This window comes from Pinus tabuliformis, chromosome 5_1 (genome assembly GCF_031772625.1).
Source record: "Pinus tabuliformis cultivar Carrire ecotype Pingquan chromosome 5_1, CPIR1, whole genome shotgun sequence".
NCBI lineage: Eukaryota > Viridiplantae > Streptophyta > Pinopsida > Pinales > Pinaceae > Pinus > Pinus tabuliformis.
The window spans coordinates 716,953,838-716,956,993 of NC_142305.1; the positions used below are offsets into that span (position 1 = coordinate 716,953,838).

The 3,156-nt window shown below is 38.5% G+C and overlaps 1 protein-coding gene across 1 annotated transcript; it reads right to left on the reverse strand.

The window, feature by feature from the left end:
• Positions 1–2,343: 2,343 nt before the first annotated feature.
• Positions 2,344–2,928, reverse strand: LOC149166915 (uncharacterized). Its single transcript, XM_089430298.1, has one exon. It carries the CDS (start codon positions 2,926–2,928, stop codon positions 2,344–2,346), a length of 585 nt encoding a protein of 194 aa, XP_089286424.1.
• Between the last annotated feature and the right edge of the window lie 228 nt (positions 2,929–3,156).

The window sequence follows — 3,156 nt, forward strand, 5'->3', positions numbered from 1 at the left end:
ATTGACTGGTAATCAAGTGGTTTCTACCATGTTCGACATCAACTCATTTATTCGCATGGATAGAATCGTACTATTTTGGGAAGTAGAAATGAAGACCCTGGATCTAGTTTCCACCATCCAGGCTGCGAGGAGTCTTGTATTCATTATACAGTAGACTAATCATAAACAGATGGCTACGTCCATACTGTGTCTACATGAGTCTATGATTATGATGTACTGCGAAATCATTCCTATATCGGAGCAGTAGTTAGTTTGTTAGTTAAAGTTTTCAATCTGAGTATGGGAATGCCTACCTCAGCGATGATATGATCTTATATATGTATTTTGTGTTGAATATTTGTAGGTTCCGACTGGGCTCTCCACAAGATAATCCTTGAAATGATCAATTACTTCACCCTTCCTATATGATATGAAACCCTAATCTACTACAGGCTTCGTACTTTAGGGGGAAATCTGTTACACTAAAATTTGTCACCATGACTATTTGCAGTCGATATGGCTCCATCAACTGTCATACTGTCCTCCTTGGCAAGTCTTATACCTCTACTCCTCATGTCAAACCCCAAGAAAGAGAGAAAGTCCTTAAAAAGTCAATTAACTCTGGTTACGTAGTTTCTCTTACCCTTACCTGCGTGTACGCACCTCAAGTTCACAATACCTACGTACTTGTATGCTCTGTCTGTAAAGGGGTGGGTGCGTACTCCTGTAAAGGTCAAAAGGCGCGAGTTTTACTTCAAAAAAGTTACTTGTGGTCGATTCTAGTGCATTCTAGAAGATGGTTTGACGTGTATTGAGCGCCTCCGGATGGTTCATGCATCCCTATGAAAGAGGAACTTATCCCATCAAGAGGGGAGCTATCCCATTGAAAGAGGGGCTTATCCCATTGATGGTGGACCTAATTAACTTCCTCCAAAGCATTATAAATACAGACATTGGGCCAGAGGGAGGGAGGTTGAAAGCTTAACATTCCTAAGGGTAGATGCTGCTGAAATTAGGACTCCCTTTTAGAGCTTGAGAGGAGAGATTCCAATCCTTTCTTAGCTTCATTTGGAAGTGGGTGAGCTAATCAAAGTAAAGGAGAACTCTTGCTGGACCCTGGGAGGGACCTGCACAACACCAAGGCACTGGTTGTAATGGTTTCTTTTGTTTCCAATTAATACAATTAAGTTCATTTTTCTCGACAAGTTGTTATATATAATTTGTTTCATATACTCCTTGGTCTTTATAATGAATATGTTTTATTATATGAGTTATTCAGGTGCTATGTAATCGTTTTCTTGTTAGTGAATGCAGGTTTCAAAGAGAAGGAGGAGCTCATCTGGATCGGAGAGGCTTGGCTGCTACAAACAGCGTTGGACTAAAGGTATGCTTTAAACACCTGGTTCCTTGTATTTTAAATGCATATTTAGGGAAAGATAGTGCTTGATTGTTTTGTTTGTCACTAGAAAGCCTTAGCTTCTAGGGAGGTCAGTTTTGTCCGCAAAATTGACTCTTTCCGCATGACACTAACCTATGTGTTTTAATTTTTACTGGGAATTTCACGAATTTGTTTTCATATAATAGTACAAGATCTCCATCTTGGAATGTCCTCTTCTAGATTTGCTTATCATGTCAAGTCTTCTCCCTTGATTTATGCACTTGTTTATGGAACCCTACTATGAACCTATCTTCTTATAGAGCTAGTAATTGCGACATGCTTTCCTTCATAATGTCAAGTTCTACCACATCTATGAATGTTGCAATCCTCAAACTTGGCACAATTTACTCCATAGGCATAATTGCCTCTTGTCCATATACCAACCTAAAAGGTGTCTGCCTTGTCAATTTCTTGCATGTTGTCTTATATGCCCACAACACTGATGGAATCCTCAAATCACAGTCATCTGAGTTCACATTGCATACCTTGGTCAATGCATTCTCCAGAATCTTATTGAAAGCTTCCACTCTTCCATTTTCTTGAGGATGATAAGGAGAGATCTTCTGGTGGTAAACTTGAAATTCCTCATTTAATGCTTCAATGGTCTTATTCAAAAAGTGTGTCCCTTGGTCACTCATCCAAATCTGTAGGAGGACAAATCTAGATAGTATATATTCAAATATTAACTTCGTAGAAATTTATGTGCTGTTATCCTTCACTGGTTGTGTTTTGGCCCATCTTGTCAAACAATAAGTTGTAGTGATTAGATACCTCGCACCAATCCTTTTCCATGATGGACTGATAGGTCCAACAAAGTCAATAACCCATTTTTCAAAAGCCTACAAATTCACCTGTCATACTAGTGGCATCTCATCTCTCCTAGATGGCTTCCCTATTCTTTGACATACATGACATGCTTGGCAGAATTATTTTCCATTGTTATGTATTGTGAGCCACCATAACCCATATCTCAATATTTTCTGTGCAGTGGAATTTCCTGCATAATGTCCACTTGTGACTCCTCCATGAGATTCTATCAGAATACTCTGTCTTTTGTGTTCATGGCCATATCTGTAAAATATTTTATTTGACCCCATTTTGTACAAGTGTCTATCAATCAATGAGAAATCATCTGCTCTGATGAACAAATCCTTCTTTTTCTTCATAGTGTACTCTACAGACGTCATTCCTGTAGCCAGAAACTGAATAATATCTACAAAGTGATCATCTATGACTTTGATTGCAAATAACTGCACATCAGGTAGGTTATCTTCAATACTTATGGGTTCTTCTCCTGTCTCTATCCTTGACAGATGATTAGGCCTGAAATTCAATCTTCCTGGCTTCACTACAACCTTGAAGTCATACTCATGGAACAATAACAAGCATTGACAATTTTTTCCTCCTAAAATAGGCTTATTCACCAAATATTTCAATGCGGAGTGATTGGTGAACATCTTGAAATGCACTCCCAACATATAGTACCTGAGCTTCTGCAATGCATATACCATAGCTAGTCTCTCTCTTTCTGTTGTGCTATAGTTATTCTCTACCTTGGACAATTTTCTGCTTGCAAATGCTATGGGTTGATTAATTTCTTCTGATCCTCACTACACTAGTACTATACCCAATGCTATGAAAGATGCATCAACATGTACATGAAACTCCTTATTCCAGTCCAGGAAAAATAGAATAGGTGCAGTCACCATCTTCTCTTTTAGTACATACAAACTTTTCTG